Source organism: Schistocerca nitens, chromosome 11 (assembly GCF_023898315.1).
Source record: "Schistocerca nitens isolate TAMUIC-IGC-003100 chromosome 11, iqSchNite1.1, whole genome shotgun sequence".
NCBI classification, from domain to species: domain Eukaryota; kingdom Metazoa; phylum Arthropoda; class Insecta; order Orthoptera; family Acrididae; genus Schistocerca; species Schistocerca nitens.
In genome coordinates this window covers 174,906,492-174,928,069 of record NC_064624.1, presented here as the reverse complement: position 1 = coordinate 174,928,069, position 21,578 = coordinate 174,906,492, and the positions used below count along the sequence as shown (strand labels likewise).

Below are 21,578 nucleotides of genomic sequence, written 5' to 3'. Positions count from 1 at the left end.
GCAATGTCACGAGCACGCCCACGGAAGATTCCAAATGTGGTTTCAACGTGGTGCAACTTTGTTCGATGATCCTGCAAAATCGTATCACGAATTGCAGTCCCTGTTTCAACAGTGGCAACAGCGGCGACAAGCCTTCCTCTCCTTCGTGCATCTTCCACACTTGTTCTTCCATGTTTGAAGTCGGACACCAAGTTTTTTCAATGTTTCATAAGATGGAGCACTATCCTTAAGTGTATTCTGCACATCCTCTGCAATTTCCTTGAGCACCATTCCCTTCGAATGAAGATATTCAATCACAGCACAGTTCTTGACACTCAATATTCACCATTCTGCTTATACTATAAAGCTCCGTATAGGGAAAGTACGGCCAACTTGCCAGTGGCCGCCATTTTGGGCCCATTGCGCCGCTGGTGATACATTGACTGCTGCAGCATATTTAGCCGTGTATATTAAAGAATTGCACTTAACCGTCTAATGCACTGCTAAAACTGATCAGTAGCTTCAAACAGAACAAGTCGAATATTTAGCAACAAAAAAATCTCAACAAATTCAAGACAAATGAGTCGGAAAGCATTAGTTGCGACGAGCACGAAACAAGTTTTTTCCCTTCTATCCTTTGTTAATAACGAAAGCAGATTTCACAGATCTTGTTGCGGTATTGGGTTTGAACACCTGTTTTCATAGTTAGTGTTAAATTGGTCCTATCCAATAGTCAGCAGGACAAATGGGAACCAATATTAGTTCGGAAATGCAAGTAAAAATCCATCACTCATTTAAAGCTCTATATCAACTTATTTGTTGTTCCTGCTACTCGGTAGTACAAAAATTCACCCAATGTCTCTTTTGTTACACGAAATAAAGCATTAGATTCAAATATATATGTGTGGCACCTTAGTAAATACAACTGATAAACGTGACTATGATTACAGATGCCTTATATATTTGTCAGATCTCTCCCATAAAATTTTGTCTGCAAACTGTTCTATGACATCAGGAAAATGATTACAAAAGTACAAGAGAATACAACATTTTTACAATGTGTTCGAACAAAACCATCAGAAGTAGGCTGTAGGAAACAAACAACTGTAGTCATATTAATACAATGTATATTAGTGGCCAGGGTGCAACAGTAATAATAGTCTCCAGTTAACATTAATGGTTACTGAATGAAAGGTCATAGGTTCGGTACTAGCATACTGCAAAAATTGTTTTCTTTTTTGTACATTATATTGTGTGAAACAAAGTACAATTTGTTATTGTGAGCACCATAAACATAAGTTTAAAACATGCTGTACAGTCAATCAGGTCAAATTTTTCACCAATCATGGTAACTTTGTACAGTAGCACTCATTATTTTTCCATTTTATGTGCTGACGGTGGTAGTTTTATCTCCAAGATTTCTATTTTATAATTAAATTACCATCTATCCTATCAGCTCACCTGACTTTTTTTGCTGTTCGAATGGATTGGAAAGTAACAGAAATTTAAAGGAGACAACGACAAAAGGCCAGAAATGAGTAAAATTAACTGAATGGTGAAGTCGAGTTCCTGCAACCCTTCCCATTGCAACCAAGATCAACCCAAAAACAAGAAAATTTACAATGACTTATGCTGCAGTGATCAGACATTGAAATTAAAATAATGGGCCTGGAGATGCTCCTGACAGTGGCATGAAATTAGGTGTAAACAGCAGTATTGTGCTCACGACCACAGGGAACTTGTAAACATCAGCTCTGTCACCACCAATAAGGGAACATGATTCTAGGTTTGATGATTACATTAAATTTACATTAATTTTTGAATACAGCTTTCAAATAAATATTTCATTACACTGTATGAAGGTAAATCACATGCCGGAAAAGTCACTGCAGCGGAGATGTAAGGCAAGTGTATCTCAATTAAAATAATTTGCAATTGCAGGATCAAGAAAGGAAAAAAGAAATAGGTTCTGGCTTGAAAGCTAAGACTGAGTTTTGAACTGTAAAGACAAAGTATTAATAGAAAAGATGAATCTTGCCCAATACCTGTTAACAGAAAGAGGCAAAGTCCATAATAGCAATGAACATCTGCACACAATATCTGAGAATGTTTGAGGGAATGTATTTACTATATAGCATTACTGAAAGTGTTGTTCTACTTTGAAGACAATGTGTGCACTTTTATTTGTAATGTGTGTTATTAAAAACATCCTGAAGATGTGTTATTTTTACATTTATATACCCTCAACTTAAAAACCGTTAATAACTGGTCGATATAAATATCTTTAAATTTCAAAGTAAATGTGCATTACTGAACAGAACAAACTGTTTAGGCTTCTTATCAACCAGTGATTTACTTTTGGAATGGTTTGAAGTTACTCAGGGCATTCTATGTAGGTAAAATAATGTGTTGTCCAAGACTAACCTAAACTTAGCAGGAATGGCAGTATAACTTTATCAGTATAAATATTAAAGGATTACAGCAATTGGTCACTTTGTCTATATTTTTTATTATAAAAGCACTCAGTAAATTTAACTACAACATGTGTTCCAACATGTAATATATGTTGTGGGCAGTATTTTCAAAAAATGGTCTGAAGTGATGCAAAGTTACCCAAGTTGCCTGCATTTCCAGTGACATATTCATGATTTTCAACATAAATTGTTAGATTATGAAGAGAAATAAAAGTAGCACTAAAGGTTGACTCTCACACAGAAGATTACAGCAACCAGCCATTTTTTACAATGTTATTTATTTATTAAAAGAGCGCCCTTACCAGTTCATCTTCGGACGCCTAGTTCGCGTTTTACACTACATTTCGTGGTTTGTTTCCCCAAATGATGTAACTTCCTTGGGGTGGTGGTGCCAATGAAGAATCCGCGCCATTACATTCCAGTGCAGCTCGCTTTATCATCTTGCAACATCAAAAACTGTATGAAGCACTTTTTTGTGTGTACCTCCATGTAATGAAACTTCTAAGTGTGTGAGTGGTGCATTACAGTATTGGCTGGCGCGCGCGCACACACACACACACACACACACACACACACACACACACACACACACACACACAGTGCATTATACAGTTTTCGGCATTGCAAGATAAGTGACCTGCACTGGAACGTAATGGCACGGACTCTTCATTGGCATCAGCACCCCCAAGAAAGTTTCGTCAGGTGGGGAAACAAACAACGAAATATAATGTAAAATGTGGACTAGCCGCCAGAAGATGAACCTATCGGTTCGAACCCGGCAATGGCACTGTTTTAATAAATGAATAGCATTGTAAAAAGTGGTTGGTTGCTTTAATCTTCTGTGTAAGAGTCAACCTACATTTTGTACGCAGCCACAGGCTCAATGTGTCAGTTTTTGACAAAACAGCATTAAAAGTAGCAATTACAGAACAAAATGTGAATGACATTTACGAGAAATGACCTTCACATTTCACCATGCTTGGAAACAAGTATTCTTGAAGAAGTGTTGACCAACCTATCAACCATCAGCATATCTTGCACATGTGCTATTTCATTCTGAGCTACGAAAGAGTATAAAGTACAAGCTAATGTTCTTCCTGGAAGAATGTATACTTTTTCCCTGTCTACAATATTACATAAAACGTAGATACATCGTATGTATAAAAGGCTGTTGAAATACAGAGGAAAAAAATTAAAGCAAATGAAGCACAAGGAAGAAACAAAGGTGGTGGCAATGCACAAAAGTCAAATATGTACATAGGTTGAGGGATGTTTTATTTATATATGCACCATTCTGAGCCCTTGACAGGGACATAGTCTACTTGTAAAATGTAACAAATATTACATGAGATAATGAAAACACTCCACACTTGGAGAAAGAGACATAGAACAAAAATATTATAAAAATCACTATCAGTAAAACAAAAATGAGACCATTTGAAAAGAAAATATTAACACACATTTTGTTTCTTGCACAACCAAAATAAATTTGAATGTCAAATTTACAAATCATTTACTAAAAAGTGATTTTGGAAGTCACAGATTCTACACTAATTTTCTCATGGCCATGCTTCTACTGCCTTGTGTCACTACACCCTGATATCTTTTATTTTCCTCCCTGAGAGGTAGATGGACTCTCGTTGCCAAAAGCATGTATCCTCAGTATGTTTCTCTAGTAGACCAACAGGTTTCCTCTAAGCAGCAGCATTACATACCACTGGGTGATTATGATGACAAAAAATAGTTGGCACAGCATTTGGTTTAAGTTTTACCAGTCCATCAGCTCTGTTGGTTTCAAACTGGTCTGGAGTGAAGTGATTCTGGTAAACAGAAACAATGCTATCAGCCAATTTAATTGCAAACTCATTCATTTAAGTGATATAAAAAATTTAAGACTATACATTATAACTATAGTTTAGAATATAAAATAGGCCTATATATGAATCTGCAATATCGACAGAACTGAGCACACACTACTCATAACTACATACAGTGCAAGAAGCTCAGAGGCCTATGAATTAGATACAGTATTAACTATACAGAAGCACTGTTAACTCTTACCAATCTCTCAGATTCTACCTGCAAACTAATTGTAAAAATTTCATTTTATGTATAAGAAAACTAACATCTTTTAGGTAATGTATATTATTCATTCAAGTTTAAATTTCCTGTGTAACAACAAATATTGTATGATGCACATCATCTAGGCCTACCTATTATTTGCATCTGAGACTGCTGAGAGTACAAGAAGCTGTATTTTAAAAGTAGTAATTAAAAATATACTGTACTGTTAAGATTGAAGTTTTTCTTTTCCTTTATTTCATTGTTTGTCGAAACGGTAGGCCTACACTATTAAATGTAAGCAACAGTACTTTAAGGAAGCACGTCATTATCACGCCAATTATTTTCACGAAACTTACTGAAAACGACACGTTGTTAATTGACCTTTGAAGTACAGCTAGCCATAATAGCGTATTTTTTCGGAGGACGCAACAGTATACACACACTAAAACATAGATATACTGCACTTTCCGTCTCCAACAGTTAGGCCTACACTGTGTAACTACGGAACGAAAAACTTTTACCTACTTCACCTTTCGCGCTGCAAAAATACGCCTTTATACCAGTCGGTTCATTACAGATTTACTAGAAACGCGTCATTTTTACTAGTGTTTGTCCGAAGAAATAGTCTTTTAGAAACTCTTGACCCGTTTTAGGCTAATCACGTATATTGTTGCACCAAATCTGATGACGAAGTGAATCAAAATATAGCAAGTTTGTTACAGAGCTAATCTTAAACCTTAAGATGATTTGCATTAATGAATAAAAATTGAACTTACCGCACACAAGCGAGAGTGTCTTGTGGGCTGCCAGTTGGCTCTGTTGATTTTCATCAGCCATATCCTCCTCCTTGTTGCATCTCTCCCTTCGGAAGGAATAATGTACAGTTTTCCTCCCTTTTCGCCTCGAAACGAACAGCCAACAGCACAGCACTGAGGCATTACTCTACTTCGAAAATACATAGCACTTCCTATGCTTCATACGTAACGCTTGGGCCCACAATGGCTGCTAATGTCACGTGACGCAGTTTCGTTCAGCCAACCCTGAACTGCGGAAGACGGCAAATGCAGGGGAATAGAATGGCCACACTTTCCTATATACATAACAGTCTAACAAATGTTAGACAGTGATGCAGAACTTTAATGTACTACAGTATACAACGCCATCCTAGCGGCAAAACCAACGAAGCTGGAGCCGCGAAATTTGACCAGCATACCCACAAAGGATCACCATAAAAGTAGGTGGTGGTGTTGGTGTGACACATTACGGTAACTATCTCGGGCTAGAAACTTTTCGACCGTCCATCGTATATAGTTTTTATCCCAAAAATAGTGTACAGTCGCAGTCTCTCTACTCTTGTGCTCTGATGTCTTGCTGTTAATACGCAGTATGAAAATGGCACACGCTGCTTCCAGCTCCGTTGAGAAACTTGCGTGTGAAACTAAAAAATTCCGAGAAATGGGTTGTTCTTAATGTTTTTCATGAAATATCAAAAATCAGCTTTGAAGTTTTCTAAGGAACTATGTTAGATTGATTGTCTGTTGCAGTTCACCGATCGCTTGTTCGAGTCTCACCTTGGTCACCTTTTTTTTCTTTTGTTCAATTTAAAACACCTCCATCTCGTACGAGTACAATTAATTTTTTTTATGAATAATGTACATCTTCCAGTTTCTAATTAGTAATTACTTACTGCACGCAAAATTCCTGTTTTCACTTCAAACATAAATTCTTCATTATCGATGTTTTATGAAAGATTGTTCGTGAAAGTTGCTTACATTAAGACAGTTCAACTTTATTGGACATAAATGAAAAACCAAATCTTTATTTGTTCTCACATGAACCTGAGCGATAGGTGTTGTAGATTCATGACAATCATTTTCACAGCATCTAGCACACCATACAAACGCCGCATTTTTTTTTCCTTTTCTTTTACATTTGCTACCGTACCATTACAATATAAACCCAGCAAAACTGATCTGGAGCCAGCCAGTGCTGTCCAAGGTAATTCGCCGATAAAGCTGTTGCCCTGCATTACCGCTCATTCTATGTACTTCTGTCACAGCATAAACATATGCTTATGAACGTTGGGTTGTTTGGCAGAGGAGATCAAACAGCGAAGTCATCCGTCTCATGGGATCAGGAAGTCGGCCGTGCCCTTTCAAAAGAGCCATCCCAGCATTTGCCTGGAGCGGTTTAGGGAAAACACGGAAAAACCCAATCAGGATGAGCGGACGCGAGATTGAACCATCGTCTTCCCGAATGCGAGTCCAGTGTGCTAACCACTGCGCCACCTCGCCCGGTCTTATGATCGTACTTTACTGTACTGGCACAGCTTGGCTTCCGCTTCACGTGAAACGAAATCAAACGAGATTCAAGCAAACGCGGAAGAATACATCGTGTAATGTTTACATCAAGTTTATTGTTATGATGAACACAGTTTTAGTAGTTCTGGAGATATGCGTGTTCAGACACAAGACAGTTACACAGTTTTATTGTTAGGATGGATGACTATTTTGAACAAGTATGTTAGAAATCCGATATTTGAATGTAAACGTGAACTATGTATTTCACATGAGATTCCTTTCTGAAAGTCATTAGATTTGCACTTACCCAGTTTGGGGTAAAAGTTATGGAGTGCCCCCCCCCCCCCAACATTTTTCGATGTGCTGCGGATGTAAACACTGACCAATAGCGAAGATTAATTTGTCACAACCAGTGTTTCTGCTTTCACATTTGTTGGCTTCGCCAACTCACAACCAAACTGTCGTCTTCCAACCTAACCTAGACATAGGACTGCGCTACAAAAATGGTTCAAATGGCTGTAAGCACTATGGGACTTAACATATGAGGTCATCAGTTTCATAGACTCATCAAAATCAGCGAGAAAAAAAAAATAAAAAAATAAAAACCCAAACTAATCCACAACGCAAAGCAAATTGGTGTACGCAACGCATCTGGCAGCGGCTATAGCGCACTTGTTTGTTGCGGCTGCAATGCTATTTCAGACCCGATCTCTGCCGGTATCTTAGGCCGGTATTACACTATCAAATTTCTTTGTCAAATATCTTTGTCCAATATCTTTGTCAAAGATATTTGATGGTGTAATAGGGAACTTTGTCAAATGTCGTCCAATATTTGATCAAATCTAGGGCCTGGCTGTAGATTTGATCAAAGAAGTCGCTTGTCTTCCGTTCACTGTAGTGATGGGGAGCTCGTGAATGAGTCGTTTAAATGAACGCTTCACTCCAGTGAAGTGTGAACTAACCACTCAATTTCAATGAACTGGTACTTCAAACTCTCCACAGACAGTACACTCCACACTTTTTTTTCTAGTTCGTTCACTCACTCTCTTCCCCTCTCCCTCCCCCACCACATTGGCGCTACGTCACTCATTCTGCCTTCTCTTCAATCCTCCCTGTACTGCCTGTCGACGAATCGCGCGGTGAAATACACTTAGAACAACAGTTGCACTTTGCTTTCACATAACCTAAATCGGCGAAGAAACCCCAAATTTCACTACTTTTACGCGATCGCGTGTTGCTAGCCATTGTATAAACGTGAACAGACACAAAAACTGCTTTCGAATAAAATAAAGAGGGATTTTACCTGAAATCGTACCAATGACTACAGGTGACAGTTTACGTTTTGAATTTAGAGGGTTATTATTCTCAATAAAAATAAAATCTCCATGAAAATTTCTGAATAATTACTTAACGTAGGTATATAGACTTTGTGACAGTGGTAAACATACTCATTCTATTTTGGATTAAATTTTAAAAGGAACATAAACTTGGACTGCATTTCGTTGGTAGCCCTAGTTTTCAGTCCATAAATACAACAAATAAGGTTTCACTTGGCAGATGAAGACTCTTTTTGGCGCTTCATGAGAAAATGTCGATCAAGATTAAACGTAATACCTTCTTTATATGTGACAGGCTTCTCTGTTTATCTTTCCTTTGTCCCCTTCGACCATGCTCTATTTAAGTTAACTCAGACGCTGTAAGAGCGTAAAACGTTGCGTGCACGTTACTGCATAGTTCGGCCATCTGTTGGTAAAAATATGAAGTATTACGAAGCTTTATTGTACGAGCGAGGCTAAGCGAGCGTAGCCGCGGCTGAACGGCGAACTGGGCAACTTCGCCAGGCCTCCGTACTTCATGAATGAACTACTTCGTTTAAACGCTTCACGGCAAAGAGTGAAATGAATGAAGTACTTCACGGGAATGAACGAGTTCGACCCATCTCTAGTTCACTGCAATGTGACATGTTACCACATGGAGCGCTAGCATCGCTGCAGCATTCTGTCGTCTGTAGTGTTTTAATAAACATTGGCGGTAAATACATTTCGTGTGTGCCGACAACTACAAAATTAATAGAGATGTATGAAGCTGATGAGGCGCTTTGCAACGTGAGGCGCGCTGAACACAAAAACAGATTAAGAAGATTGGAGACCTGACCTGACCAAACCTAACCCTCTCCTCTAGCAAGGAATCGGTGTGTTGCAGTGAGCCTGTCTTCTGCAAATGTAGCAGTTCGTAAGTGAATTTTGTGCTTTGTGATATGAGGATACATTTCATTGAGCACATACAGAAACGTATGCTCATCCATTCTTCAGTAATTGATGTACGACTTGACGTCCTCCAGTATAAGCTCACGTAACAAGTTTTGTTGAATGCTTTTGTCGTGTCGTCGTAACACCCATGGCTTCACCTAGGTATGTTTACTTTTTTTCCGCTTCTCTTACGCATGTGCACACAGCGCAATTGTGGTACGTGCGATTGTGGTACGTGCAACTGCTGCGGTGAATAACAAGTTGTTGTCAGTCATCTTGAACTTCGACGAAAAATATGATGACAGTGTAATACCCCTCCTAGCGCTACGTCAAAGATCTTTGTCAAATATAGTTGGCGGAATATCTGATCACATCTTTGATCAAATCTTTGACAAAGAAATTTGATAGTGTAATACCGGCCTTACGCATAGTTCAAAACACTGCCTTACTTAACACTGCCACGATATAGTGTTCGCATAATAATGTCACCACATTTACGATACTGATTCATTCACAAATACCTACCAGGTTTCAGAAGACGACTGCCTGAAAATAAAAAAAATACAGGAAACAGCGTCAGTGGACACAGCGTTACGTTCAATACAGGCACGACAAACAATAAGTCCAACTCTTACCACGCGCCTCCAGCTAGCTTAATACTGAACTGCAAAAACGACTACATGAAGCAAATCCGTGACTTGTGACGTCACACTCGCCATGTTCGTGGCCTACGAGAAAGACAGGCTGCGGAGCGTACATCACGAAGGTAGTCCCGCGCTCGCTCGCTCTAATCAGGAGACAAGCTAGTTTCTACACCTGTTAACTCGTAACTAGGCGTGTCCGTGCAAACGAAAAGTGATTCTTCTACTCGAATCCGCTATTATGGAATCTGTTATTAAATTATAGTGCTATGGTGGGAAGTCCATGGGCCTACCTACACTCCTGGAAATTGAAATAAGAACACCGTCAATTCATTGTCCCAGGAAGGGGAAACTTTATTGACACATTCCTGGGGTCAGATACATCACATGATCACACTGACAGAACCACAGGCACATAGACACAGGCAACAGAGCATGCACAATGTCGGCACTTGTACAGTGTATATCCACCTTTCGCAGCAATGCAGGCTGCTATTCTCCCATGGAGACGATCGTAGAGATGCTGGATGTAGTCCTGTGGAACGGCTTGCCATGCCATTTCCACCTGGCGCCTCAGTTGGACCAGCGTTCGTGCTGGACGTGCAGACCGCGTGAGACGACGCTTCATCCAGTCCCAAACATGCTCAATCGGGGACAGATCCGGAGATCTTGCTGGCCAGGGTAGTTGACTTACACCTTCTAGAGCACGTTGGGTGGCACGGGATACATGCGGACGTGCATTGTCCTGTTGGAACAGCAAGTTCCCTTGCCGGTCTAGGAATGCTAGAACGATGGGTTCGATGACGGTTTGGATGTACCGTGCACTATTCAGTGTCCCCTCGACGATCACCAGTGGTGTACGGCCAGTGTAGGAGATCGCTCCCCACACCACGATGCCGGGTGTTGGCCCTGTGTGCCTCGGTCGTATGCAGTCCTGATTGTGGCGCTCACCTGCACGGCGCCAAACACGCATACGACCATCATTGGCACCAAGGCAGAAGCGACTCTCATCGCTGAAGACGACACGTCTCCATTCGTCCCTCCATTCACGCCTGTCGCGACACCACTGGAGGTGGGCTGCACGATGTTGGGGCGTGAGCGGAAGACGGCCTAACGGTGTGCGGGACCGTAGCCCAGCTTCATGGAGACGGTTGCGAATGGTCCTCGCCGATACCCCAGGAGCAACAGTGTCCCTAATTTGCTGGGAAGTGGCGGTGCGGTCCCCTACGGCACCGCGTAGGATCCTACGGTCTCGGCGTGCATCCGTGCGTCGCTGCGGTCCGGTCCCAGGTCGACGGGCACGTGCACCTTCCGCCGACCACTGGCGACAACATCGATGTACTGTGGAGACCTCACGCCCCACGTGTTGAGCAATTCGGCGGTACATCCACCCGGCCTCCCGCATGCCCACTATACGCCCTCGCTCAAAGTCCGTCAACTGCACATACGGTTCACGTCCACGCTGTCGCGGCATGCTACCAGTGTTAAAGACTGCGATGGAGCTCCGTATGCCACGGCAAACTGGCTGACACTGACGGCGGCGGTGCACAAATGCTGCGCAGCTAGCGCCATTCGACGGCCAACACCGCGGTTCCTGGTGTGTCCGCTGTGCCGTGCGTGTGATCATTGCTTGTACAGCCCTCTCGCAGTGTCCGGAGCAAGTATGGTGGGTCTGACACACCGGTGTCAATGTGTTCTTTTTTCCATTTCCAGGAGTGTATAATTTGCTACGGCTGTACTGACGTACAATGAAGTAACATTATGCTAATATGATTATCAGATGCATAAGGCACCACTTCCATCATGTATTGAGTACTGTTAAGCAGAAGAGACTAAATGCTATAAACACGTTGTTATACCATTTATATCGAGTATTGATCTTAAATTAAATTTTGCTGTAGTGCTGTTAATCAGTAAGACTTCATAATAGCAGATTCCAGTGGAAGATGCAATTCTCGTTAGTACTTACACGCCCAGCTGCGAGTTAACAGGTTTAGAAACGCATTTTGTCTGCTGAGCTGAGCGAGCGAGTTCAGGACTACCTTCGTGACGTACGCGCCGCGGTCGGTCTGTCTTCCTCGTGGGCAGCCCGGAACCGCTGGACTCCTACGGTCGCACGTTCGAATCCTGCCTCGGGCATGGATGTGTGTGATGTCCTTAGGTTAGTTAGGTTTAAGTAGTTCTAAGTTCTAGGGGACTGATGACCACAGCAGTTGAGTCCCATAGTACTCAGAGCCATTTGAACCATTTTTGAACCTTTCACTTTTCGCAGTTTATTTCCTGAACGATGAAACTTTATAGCGATACAAAGTAACCAAAACATTTACACGAAAAATTTCTTATTATAGTTACTTCATGAGATATGTGGCGAACTTTCACATAATAGGTTAAGTTAGGCTGTGATGCCAAGTGCATTTCTCTATAAAGACAAGTTCTGTACACATCAGGCAACAAAAATGATAAAGCATTCATCTGTTGCAAATTTCAGTTGCTAACGTGGGAAAAATCTTTTAATGTTAACACGAATCATTCTGCAGGATATGTTAACAATTAAGACACATTAGCAGCAAGGTTTATCCTTGTTACCAGTTAAATACATAGTTTTACCTCAGAAACTGATGGTTTATTCCGAACAAGTTGCCGTCTCAGACTGATTTTCACTTGCAATATCTTTTCACGGGATTGGAATTTCTCGAACACTTGTTTCCCTTACCGTATATACACTCCTGGAAATGGAAAAAAGAACACATTGACACCGGTGTGTCAGACCCACCATACTTGCTCCGGACACTGCGAGAGGGCTGTACAAGCAATGATCACACGCACGCCACAGCGGACACACCAGGAACCGCGGTGTTGGCCGTCGAATGGCGCTAGCTGCGCAGCATTTGTGCACCGCCGCCGTCAGTGTCAGCCAGTTTGCCGTGACATACGGAGCTCCATCGCAGTCTTTAACACTGGTAGCATGCCGCGACAGCGTGGACGTGAACCGTATGTGCAGTTGCCGGACTTTGAGCGAGGGCGTATAGTGGGCATGCGGGAGGCCGGGTGGACGTACCGCCGAATTGCTCAACACGTGGGGCGTGGGGTCTCCACAGTACATCGATGTTGTCGCCAGTGGTCGGCGGAAGGTGCACGTGCCCGTCGACCTGGGACCGGACCGCAGCGGCGCACGGATGCACGCCAAGACCGTAGGATCCTACGCAGTGCCGTAGGGGACCGCACCGCCACTTCCCAGCAAATTAGGGACACTGTTGCTCCTGGGGTATCGGCGAGGACCATTCGCAACCGTCTCCATGAAGCTGGGCTACGGTCCCGCACACCGTTAGGCCGTCTTCCGCTCACGCCCCAACATCGTGCAGCCCGCCTCCAGTGGTGTCGCGACAGGCGTGAATGGAGGGACGAATGGAGACGTGTCGTCTTCAGCGATGAGAGTCGCTTCTGCCTTGGTGCCAATGATGGTCGTATGCGTGTTTGGCGCCGTGCAGGTGAGCGCCACAATCAGGACTGCATACGACCGAGGCACACAGGGCCAACACCCGGCATCATGGTGTGGGGAGCGATCTCCTACACTGGCCGTACACCACTGGTGATCGTCGAGGGGACACTGAATAGTGCACGGTACATCCAAACCGTCATCGAACCCATCGTTCTACCATTCCTAGACCGGCAAGGGAACTTGCTGTTCCAACAGGACAATGCACGTCCGCATGTATCCCGTGCCACCCAACGTGCTCTAGAAGGTGTAAGTCAACTACTCTGGCCAGCAAGATCTCCGGATCTGTCCCCCATTGAGCATGTTTGGGACTGGATGAAGCGTCGTCTCACGCGGTCTGCACGTCCAGCACGAACGCTGGTCCAACTGAGGCGCCAGGTGGAAATGGCATGGCAAGCCGTTCCACAGGACTACATCCAGCATCTCTACGATCGTCTCCATGGGAGAATAGCAGCCTGCATTGCTGCGAAAGGTGCATATACACTGTACTAGTGCCGACATTGTGCATGCTCTGTTGCCTGTGTCTATGTGCCTGTGGTTCTGTCAGTGTGATCATGTGATGTATCTGACCCCAGGAATGTGTCAAAGTTTCCCCTTCCTGGGACAATGAATTCACGGTGTTCTTATTTCAATTTCCAGGAGTGTATAAGACAAGGACTTAAGCAAGGAAGTATTCTATCTCCTGCACTTTTTAATGTTGTGATGGAGGGAATGAGTAGGGCAGTTAAAGATATAGTAAAAGAAAAAGACAAAATGATGATTTTTGCGTATGATATGGTAATATGAGGTGACAAAGAGGTAGATGTACAGTTACAACTTGATGCGTGAAAGGAAATAATGAAAAGTTATGGATTAAAAATAAATGAAGATAAGAGTGAAGTAATGGTATTTGGAAATATTACCTTGAATGGAGAACCCCTCAGAGTCGTAGAAAGCTTCACTTATTTAGGGAGTGAAATATCTAAGGATGGAAGATTACCAACGAAATTAATAGGAGGTTACAGAGGGGAGGCAATTTCTACCAAACAATAAAACACCCGATTTGGAATAAGGAAGTTTCAGAAAAAGTAAAACTACTTATGTATAAGAATTATACTTCCCTATTGTCACCTATGGTGGAGAAACATGGACAATGACAAAGGGACTGGAGCAGACTGCAAGGAAGGGAAATGAAACTTCTCAGAGCAGTTAATGAAAAAACAAGAATGGACAGAGTAAGGAATGTATAGATTAGAAAGGACCTTAAACAAGAAAGTATGAGACAAGAAATTGAAAAAAAAAAGAGATTAAGATGGTTTGGGCATGTTAAGAGAATGCATGGGCAGAGACTCCCCAAAATTATGAAAGAACTAAAGATGGATGGAAAAAGACCTAGAGGGCGCCCAAGAACACGGTGGAAAATGGGAGTGAGAATATCTGTTGAAAGGAGAGGTGTGACCTGGCAGCAAGTGGAGGAAGAAAAGTGGTGGGAGGACCGAGCCAAGTGGAGAGGACTCGTCAGCACCCAGACCCGGCAGTAGCTGGAGCGGGATCCGGATACAGATAGACATTAAAGCACGTGTAACTTACAGGTGGAATTGAATACTGCTTCCTGTTGTCCACCTATTACTGCATCCGTATGACCATATTTGTTTAAAAAAAATCAAAAGTCACAAACAAAAACAACCAACGGTACTATTGCCCCGCTGCAATATGGCGATTCTACCAAGGCTTGTTTAGCAGTTACCAGCGAGTTCGTGCGCATGCACAGAGCTGAATTCACGTATGAGTAGCGTCTTCTCCCGCTTTCGGCTAATTACAGTAGCAAAATTAGCCAGCTGCTACCCGGAGAAACTTTTCTGGCGCGCCCAACCTACCAGATTAGCGCATGCGCAGAGCAATCTAATTTATAGGGGGTGGGGGTATTCTTCGCGTGACCCTTGTATATGTTTCTTGATATTCCAGTTCTCTCTTCGTTTACAGTTCCCATGCCAAATGAAAACAAGAGATTTCTGTGGCCTGGAGCCATCAAGTGAATTAATATACATTCCTATTATCACGGAAGACTAAAATAAGTTACTAGTCTCAATTTTCTGATTCTATATTATTTCCACGTTATTAGCAATCATAGTCTTAATGTTTGTCAGTTTGCTGCAGAAATTTGCTTCTATTAATCTTTTCTGCCGAGACATTCAATTTATTTGAAACTGTGTTTTATACCACACTATTGGCTTGTTTCAATTTCGTTCAATTTCAAGCAAACATTTTCGTTTCCTGGCACGAATGGCATAAAACCACAATAAAGAACCAAACATGAGATACGTAATACAACACTGGTACTCCAAGCGAATTGGAATCCCGAAAACCACATAGAAAAGTTGAATATCAGGTTCTGCAATGTGAATGTGGACAAACAAATGTGCACTTCATGCCGAATTAAGCATTTTAGTATGGTTTACGAAATACCGATGCTCTCTCCTGTCCTGATTCTTTGATGACACTGTAAGACCTCTTAATGTTATATACGTACGAATATATGTAAATATTCACTTGAAGCTGACAAAGCAGGCAAATTTGGTCAGTAGTTTTGAATTACAAATTATGTTTCAAATATATTGACAGCTTTGGCAGTCCTTTACTAATCTGCCTTCTGTGAAACAATGTTTTTCGATCACAAGATACTTGCCTAGTAAATCCTCTGGACTTAGTTATTTTTTAATTTGTGTTGTTTAAATCTTAAATTTATGGAATGCCATTGTATGTTAAATTGCAGAATGGCAGCATACCGCGTTTTATGATTTTAACTCCCCACATCGCTTTATATTTAGTCCAAAGTAGAATATAAACTGTCAATTGTACCGTTTCTTTGCCACGCACAGAACCTTATTAATTTTTCACACATTTTGAAATAGTCATGAAATAATTTATTGTCCTTTATTCTGGTGTAAGCTACATAAGACACTGTTTCTTTTATTTTTGCAATCTTGTGTAGACGTAAACCCGATTGGAAACGGTACATAACGTTGCACAGCACTTAAAAAAAAAAAAAAAATATTGATGTCACTGCATAGCAAAAAGTTGTTAGGGTTCTTCCAGCTGTAGAGTCTAGTTTTGAAATGAATATTACGCCGAGAACTGTTTCCGTATTTGTATTCCTTATATGGGTAGGATATGACAAAACAATCCTACCAACAACATGCCGCAAGGCTGCACATGGCCGCTTAATGCACCACCCCGCATGAAATTCCAAACAGAAATGCGACGAAAAGCGAATGAGCAAACACTAAGCACGTGGTGGCTTTAAAAGTTCAGTCTCGGCCCTCAGTTCCTCAATTTCCAAATCCTTATTCACTACTTCAGTGACTTCATGAAAGCAATCTGTACATGTGGTTCGGTCGACTTTCTGCTTTTCGGTGACAGTTTCTAAAGTCGTCAAAGCTCGCTTTTGCAAACTTGTTGCTCCACAGCGTTGTGCACTACTTCCGGATCCCTAAGGAATGAATTTAATTTTAATTTTATTATTCCTATAATTATTTACCGAGTACGCCTACTATTCCTAAAACTTTTTACTAAGTACTATGCAACTGCATTAGTTTCTCACTAAAAATCAGATAAATTGACAAAAGCGATTAAATATCAGTGGCATAAGCGGCTGCAATAGCTTAATTTGATAAAATGTAAATATAAAAAATTAAGAACTGCAGGTATACGAACCCATAACCTCCAACATGGGAATCAGAAACCACACCACTACACTACGAAGTCAATTGGTCAGTATCAGCTATTCTCACAGAAGTAAATCTAAACAAATTACGCGAAATATGCCGATTTTGTCATTTGAACCATACACTAGCTTTAAAATAGTTAACATATCGACAATACGTAAAAATAACGGCTATTTCTACGTCAAATGAGGGTATTATATCCAGGAGGAAAAGCAAATACACCTGAGAAATATTTTTTATTGCCTGTACAATATAGTGTGTCATTCACTCCCGTAAAGCTATATAGTAATGCGTCAAAAAGCGTTGCGTTTACGGGAATTCGATGGAATTACGGTAATTTTTCAGTTTCGATTATTTAAAGTGTTATGTATGTGCAGACGTCTTACCCTTTCGTTTGCATCACCGCTTTCCGCAATTTCTTCTCCATGCCAGCTCGGAATGTTTATGCAGGGGATTGCTGTTCGTAATAACTTCTTTCTTGACGGTAACCCTAGAAGCTCATTTCTCATATCCCGTTCATAATCTTCAGGCCGAAAATGAGCTGAACACGCACGTGCAGTTTTCACATTCACTTTGTCCTCGCGTTTGCATCGAACTATCCATTCACGTTGCAAGTGCTCATCCTTGGGAAAAACGTGATAAATAACGTGCGTCGTCGTCCGAGCAGTATTAGTGCAATGTGCCAAGGCACAGTTACAGTGACCCTTGCTCATGACTGTCTCAAAACAAATTACTTTTATTGGATGTACTACACTACCACTTCCGTGTTCCACTGAATTAGTGGTGGGCAGGAAATCGCGTATCTGTTAGAAATCACAGTGACTGAGAAGTCACAGATATCACAGTAGCAACTTTACATAATCTAACTGCGATTTCAGTCACAGTTGGCAGTCGCAAGTAGTATTTCACATTCAAAGACGTGAGCCATCTATTGGTCGAATTTAGCACTGCTTTCTGCGATTTCAGTGACAAGTCGCAACTAAGAGTCGCAAGTAGCAACTAAAAAGCGCGGTTAACAGTGGCATCTGTTGGCCAAAGTTCGTACTACGTCCATCTCTGCGGTACGCTATGGAGTCCAACTGCGATTTCCGTGACAAGTCGCAACTAAGGGTCGCAAGTAGCAACTAAAAAGCGCGGTTAGCACTGCCATCTGTTGAGCGAAGTTCATACTACGCTATTCGCTACCGAGAAACTGCGATTTCTGTGACAAATCGCAACTAAGAGTCGCAAGTAGCAACTAAAAAGCGCAGTTAACATTCTTTTCCTAGTGCCATCTGTTGACCGACGTACGTACTTCGTTATGAGAGCCTTGTGCCTCACGAGATCGGTGTGCTGTGTGTGCATATGAAGGACTTATTTCATTAGTGGTACAAGTCCATTTTTGTTCATTTTGAGATACAGAGCCGTAAAGTAAAATGAGCGCTGAAAAATCTGCAATTGAGATACCAGAAATATTCAAGCATATGGCTTCTTGCTAGAGATGAACCTTTATTTATGTTTGTTTGGATAATTAATTTCAGAAGCATTATAGACAGAAAAGTGGAGGTAATGGACTAGTACCACTATTGAAATAAGCCCTTCACATTATATGACGACATGCACATTCAGCATCAGTTATGGTTGGTCAAACACAGCTGTGACTCTGAAAGTATTATATTAATAAGAAGCAACATTGCCATTTTCTCCTGAAAATATCAAGTAACGTAACAAATGTGTTTGATTCTGCTTCCAAAATGACAGTTTTGCTTAATACTCCACATGCCTACAGGACTTTGCGATGTTAACACAGAGGAACTCAGACATCTGTATAAGTGTAGTGAAAAGAAAACAGTATTATTGGGTCATATGAATGCCTCACTTTTGTTCCGACACAGTTCAAGACTCGGGATAAAAGCTTTACACCTGGTGTTCTACATGGCAACTTCACACACAAGAACTTTTTGCCGACACTACTACCACTTACATAAGTAAGCTTTTCCTGTGTTACTTTCAAGTAATGCACTTAAGCTATTCCTGATTTAAATGGAAGATCTGTACTTCCCACTTTCATATCAACAGCCTCAAAATGCATATTGTAGACTTTGGGATATGTTACAGGTCAGTGTCACACCAAGATTGTGGAGAAAGGGGGGGGGGGTATGTCACTCTCCAACTAGTGTTTACCAGTAAATAAGTGGCGGAAAATTACTGGTATAGAACGGCTTAAACATGTGGAAAATGAGATTATCATTATTCACGCACTGTATTTAACATTTATTATTCCTTTAAAATCGCACAACTTCAATAAAACACAGTTTAATCACTCATCTGCACACTTATTTCACTATTATGTCACTTTTAAACTGCAAAATCTTCTAAGAGCTGTCTTGAATCTTCACAAGCAACAGCCTTGATGTGGATAGATACGTACAGCAACCAGTAATCAGAGTCAGAACTGTGTCTGCAAAACCACAAGGATTATTAAACAATTTTTGCTGTCACTAATTACAAGCAATATAATTGACAGAGTAGATTGCTAAAATTTGCTCTAACGAAAGCCACTCAATGGGGTACATTTCACATTTGCAAGAACGATCTCACTGAAGTAATTAAGTCCATCGAAACACTTAGAAACTAACCTCTCGTCTGACGAAAACGGTCTAAAGACGCAGTGGCAATTTCTCCAGATCTGTTGACAATGATATTTTGAGTTATCACTTTACTGAGTGACTGAAATGTAGTTCGCGTACCTGTGAACATAACAATATGTTAGAATTCATTTTATAAACACGAACTATTACGCTACTGTATGGCTACTTACATATTAATTACACTATTAATATTTTCACAGTTGTTTCTTTAATACAAAATTAAAGCCAACGGAAGAACAAACGTAAAACATACTTACCAATGACAAGTTTGTTGAGATGCAATTTTCTGTGTGGACAGATGTAAGTTTTTCATACGGTGGTGAGTCGCAGAAATCGCAGGAGTCACAGAAATCGCAGAAGTAGCAGAAATCGCAGAAGTCGCAGAAATTGCAGAAGTCGCAGAAGTAGCAGAAGTCGCAGAAGTAGCAGAAGTCGCAGAAGTAGCAGATATCACAGTGGTAGAGTGCGGAGGGATACAAGAGCTGGATTCCTTAACTGCGATTCTTAACTGCGACAAATCACAGTTAAGAATAACAGATACTGAAAAGTAGCATTCACAGAAATCACTGATATGGGAAAATCGCAGTTTAGCCCATCACTACACTGAATGCATAGCACTGCAACGTCCTCTCCGTGACGTCAACGCGCGCAAGGGCGTCTGGGAGTTTTTTACTCGCTTGGGGCCGGAATGGCCTACCTGCTTTTTCTATATACCTCGATGGCTACGTTATCGTAGCTGCGCAAGCGCAGTACGGCCTGTTTTCTGGCGCACTCTGGCAACTGCCCCAACGAACCTCCTGAGTGCCAACTGCCCAACAGCACCGGCCGGCCTGTGTTGTTCTCTGGCCATGTAAGCAGCCCGTGTATCGGTATGTTATACCGCCCATGGATTGCTTGGTCTGTCGGGACTTTTATCTGGCGCGGAATTGTCGCTGAACCGTCACAACTGACTCACTTTCACCGCATCTGAGGACGCATAACGAACGCGTCGCTCCATTACATGCCATGTTTGGCAAGTCTGCTCCGCAGGGCCGGGAGAGAGAGAGAGAGAGAGAGAGAGAGAGAGAGAGAGAGGGGGGGGGGGTGGGGGGGGGCTGTCAACTTATATCTGATTTTTCTGTATCGTGATTGTTGCGCAGCCGTTTTCGAAACGAAGGTACTTTTGAATGACCTGCATGTATTCTAGATTATTCGATAGCCTTGATGAAAACTCTGAAACGAGCTACCAGAAGTGTATCCAAATATTTACACACTGGCTGCTTCCACAGTCAAACATGGCAACCTGAAAACTGGGATGTGAACCGACTACTAAGTCCTCCAAAGAACCTTCAAAAACACGCAACCTACTTACGTCAAATGTCGAAACTGTTCGCCTCTCTAGAGCAAACACGTGTACGACTCAGCCTTCAATAAAATACGGTCATCACTTTTTTTTGCTCCAGTTCACGACAAAGCGAGTTTTCCCTTTTGTACATGAGCTTACGATTTTGGGGATGCAACGGCATGTCGTGTGAACTCCACTTTAGCCCACGTTCCTATTCCGACAGACGTATTTATCACGGCATAAAACGTTTTTACTAAACACTTGTGTGTGATGTGACTGTCTTTCGAGTTAATGACTTTTTTGTCCGCTTTGGAGACATGGCGGAGCGCATTTGTTTTGCTTCTAAAGGCTACGTCACTTCACTTCTAAGGCCCGGTTCCCATCGATGGCTGAATCGTTTGTAATCGGGCGGTAGAACCAAAAATGCAGACGAGCAACTTTCAGACATTCCTGTCGCTAACTGTACGTACGTTACAGAAAATGCTACATTTTCGAATGACGAAAATTGAGTTATGTATATTTTTCGTATTTGCTAATACTATTCGTTTTTCATTTATTAGTCTCGTAATTTAACTGAATTGTTTTGAAAATCTCTAAGCATCTATAGGAAAGGTCAATAGCAGCGCTCCTGACTTAATACCTGTAAAATGAATGAGGGTGAATTGGGCTATATGAAACAAGCATAAAACAGACATGCCCTAAACATTTAAATTATAA

General features: G+C 41.7%; 1 protein-coding gene and 2 long non-coding RNA genes across 8 annotated transcripts in view; all 3 read right to left on the bottom strand.

Moving 5' to 3' along the window:
* Nucleotides 1-21,578, bottom strand: part of LOC126213321 (peroxynitrite isomerase THAP4-like) — a 257,176-nt gene that overhangs the window by 83,307 nt on the left and 152,291 nt on the right. For 3 of the 6 annotated variants that reach the window (XM_049941011.1, XM_049941014.1, XM_049941015.1), the window contains exon 1: nucleotides 17,294-17,676. The exons of the other annotated variants lie outside the window; for them this stretch is intronic. In XM_049941011.1, coding sequence (XP_049796968.1) covers nucleotides 17,294-17,620 — 327 coding nt within the window. In that variant the 5' untranslated portion in view covers nucleotides 17,621-17,676. Of the gene's footprint in view, nucleotides 1-17,293; nucleotides 17,677-21,578 lie in introns of those variants that run through there. 6 annotated transcript variants of the gene reach the window in all.
* LOC126213322 (uncharacterized) lies at nucleotides 3,712-5,739 on the bottom strand. Its single transcript, XR_007541140.1, has 2 exons — nucleotides 5,294-5,739; nucleotides 3,712-4,273 (listed from the first exon to the last, which is right to left on the bottom strand). It is a non-coding gene; the product is annotated as an uncharacterized LOC126213322 (long non-coding RNA).
* LOC126213325 (uncharacterized) lies at nucleotides 19,223-20,117 on the bottom strand. Its single transcript, XR_007541142.1, has 3 exons — nucleotides 19,795-20,117; nucleotides 19,526-19,636; nucleotides 19,223-19,347 (listed from the first exon to the last, which is right to left on the bottom strand). It is a non-coding gene; the product is annotated as an uncharacterized LOC126213325 (long non-coding RNA).